Raw genomic sequence first — 2,492 nt, 5'->3', positions numbered from 1 at the left:
CCCACATCCCCATCCCCATCCACTTACCTAGAGGGAGCTGTAGGAACTGCTCTCTACCACCTTGCCTGGCTACCATGTGCATGATGTGTGTACTCTGCATCCCTTCCCCCTTAGCTCCAAGCAGCCCCTTGCAGGCTTGAACTCTTTCAGTCTGCAAGGGGAAACCTGTGGTTTCTCACACTTTTCTCCTTTAAAGGAGGAAATCCATGCTTTTCTGCAGCAAATGCTAAATTGCTACAAAATACATTCATAGCTGTTACAAAACAAAAATTACATGAAAGAATGGTGCTAGAGTTCTAGCATATACCAGCAACAAATATTTAAACATTGCTGTAGCTTGCACAGCTGTGATACTAGCTTGGCAAATGTCTAACTGGGCACATCTGCGTGAGATGTTTACTGCAGAGTTGACTAATTAGCTATGCAGTAAACATCTCAGCATTTATACATGCACCCTTATTAGGGCTCAGGAAACTAATAAATCTCTGCAGCAGGCTAGTACTTGGTTTTTCATGCGCAGCAGCACGTGTGGATGCTGATGCAGCTGGATGGAGTCTGAGGGTGCCTGCCAGCTAGCCCTGCACTGAAGCACCCTCGTGCCCCAACCAGCCCCTCTATAGCACATTAAGCCCAGTTAGAGCAACCCTAGACTGGCAGTCTGACCCCCACCAGGTCCCCTGCCAGCTGAGGCTGCTCTGACCTGGCTCAGTGTGATGCATTCCAGGTGCACATGTAAACTGCATGCCCAGGAGCTTCCCAGGAATAAATTCCAGACATATAGTTGGATGTTAATGGCACATATAGATGCACCCACTACGTATCATATGCAGTGATGGTTTCTACTTGCTAAACATTGTTACCCTTGAATAGAAAAAAATCCTGGCTCAATTTATCCCTAATTTCACTGTGTTGGTCCGGAATGGGTAGACATCCATCCTACAGAAACCAACTCTAGTCACATAATCTCCTTTAGCCTATTCCTAGGGCAAAGATGACTGTGTTTGTATTTTTTCTTGCAAAGATCTTTACTTCTACCATTTTAAATAAGCCCAAGATGAACAGGAAAATTGCTGAAGAGCTACTCAAATTCTTTCTGCAGATGTTCCAGGTCCACATCTCTCAATGTGAGCAAATTCAAGGGTTCAGAGTCTGTCCAAATGGAGGAAATGGATTTTATGGCAAGCCATCTTACCACAGTTAAGTACTGAAGCATTCTCCCATCCACCCTGGATTCATGAAATTGATCTTTGTATTGAGGTAAGCCAATATCATCAAGCCATCCTGCAGACATAAAAATAGCAAAGAAAACAAATCCACCTTTAGGAAATCTTTTCGGTCCAATACATGACCTTAAAGACCAGCCTTTCATCTCTGCTACTTTACACACACATGAACATATACACAGGAGTCCCCCAGTACCTCCAAAAGCCTCATACAGTCTTATCTATTCTTTTCCACATCCCTTTCAGACATCTTTCTTTCTGAAGGCAGCTCCCACCAGGCCTTATGAGTGATTCCAGAAATGCTTTAGAACAGGGGTGCTCAATCTTCTTGCCCTGCAGGCCAGATGAGTGGTGCAGAGTAAGTCTGCAGTCCAGCTTCTATGTGAGGTTGGTCTATAGATGCAACCCCTGGGGGCAAAACCCAGCTGCACTCCAGGCCAATCTAATCCAATCCAATCCAACCCAACCCAACCCAACCTTATGTGCCAGCCTGGCCTGACCTGACCCTACCCTGCGCACTTGGATCCAGTCATGTACTGGAGTGATCTAGCATACAAGGCCACATTATCTGACCTCTGGGGCTCCTCACTGGTCTGGAAATCTGGCAGCAGGGGAGCAATTAACAGTGCCACTAAACCCCCACTGCCAAATATCTGGACCCACAGGGAACTGTCCAGGGCTGGATGACATGGCTCCATTGGTCAGATCTGGCTCACAGGCCAGGGATTGAGCACCTCTGTTTATAAGGTAGCTTGTGCTGGACATGTGGCTTCTACAGCACAGTCTATTTCTAGAGGAATGAAAAACCAAGTGAACTTTGAATAGAAAATTCATATTTGTTTAAAAACGTCAAAGTTTTACAAAATAAACATGAAAATGTATGTCTACACTGAACATGGCAGTTACGCACAAGGATACCCACACTAGCTCAAGTAAGAGAAGCACTCTAGCCACAGCTGGATGGACTACAGTGTAGGCTAAATAAACCTGCCAAGAAAGGTAAATTAGACCATGCTGATCATGGCTAAACTACTTCTGGTATCTGACCTACTTTGTTTAAAGTTAGTTTGAGCATCCCACAGTCTGCAACAGCCTGTGCTATGGGCACAGTTAAAATACCCTGGTAATTATATCTTCCAGTTGACAACTTTGTACAGCAGGGGTGGGCAAAATGGTGGATCTGGGCAGCAGCTAACTCCATTTCCCAGCAAACCCTTCCTGCATGGCTGGGGCCAGTCTCCATGGAGACCCCAGCCACAGTTGTGCTGT

General features: G+C 45.7%; 1 protein-coding gene across 6 annotated transcripts in view; it reads right to left on the bottom strand.

Moving 5' to 3' along the window:
• The window catches only part of PPFIBP2 (PPFIA binding protein 2), a 223,748-nt gene that overhangs the window by 24,861 nt on the left and 196,395 nt on the right, over positions 1-2,492 (bottom strand). For all 6 annotated transcript variants that reach the window (XM_019519541.1, XM_019519543.1, XM_019519542.1 and 3 more), the window contains one exon: positions 1,193-1,281. In XM_019519541.1, the coding sequence (XP_019375086.1) occupies positions 1,193-1,281 (89 nt within the window). The remainder of the gene's footprint in view (positions 1-1,192; positions 1,282-2,492) is intronic.

This window comes from Gavialis gangeticus, unplaced genomic scaffold (genome assembly GCF_001723915.1).
Source record: "Gavialis gangeticus isolate Ggan-Ray unplaced genomic scaffold, GavGan_comp1, whole genome shotgun sequence".
In the NCBI taxonomy this organism is placed as follows: Eukaryota; Metazoa; Chordata; order Crocodylia; family Gavialidae; genus Gavialis; species Gavialis gangeticus.
Note: the sequence above shows the minus strand (reverse complement) of the source record. Positions and strands in the feature narration are given on the sequence as shown.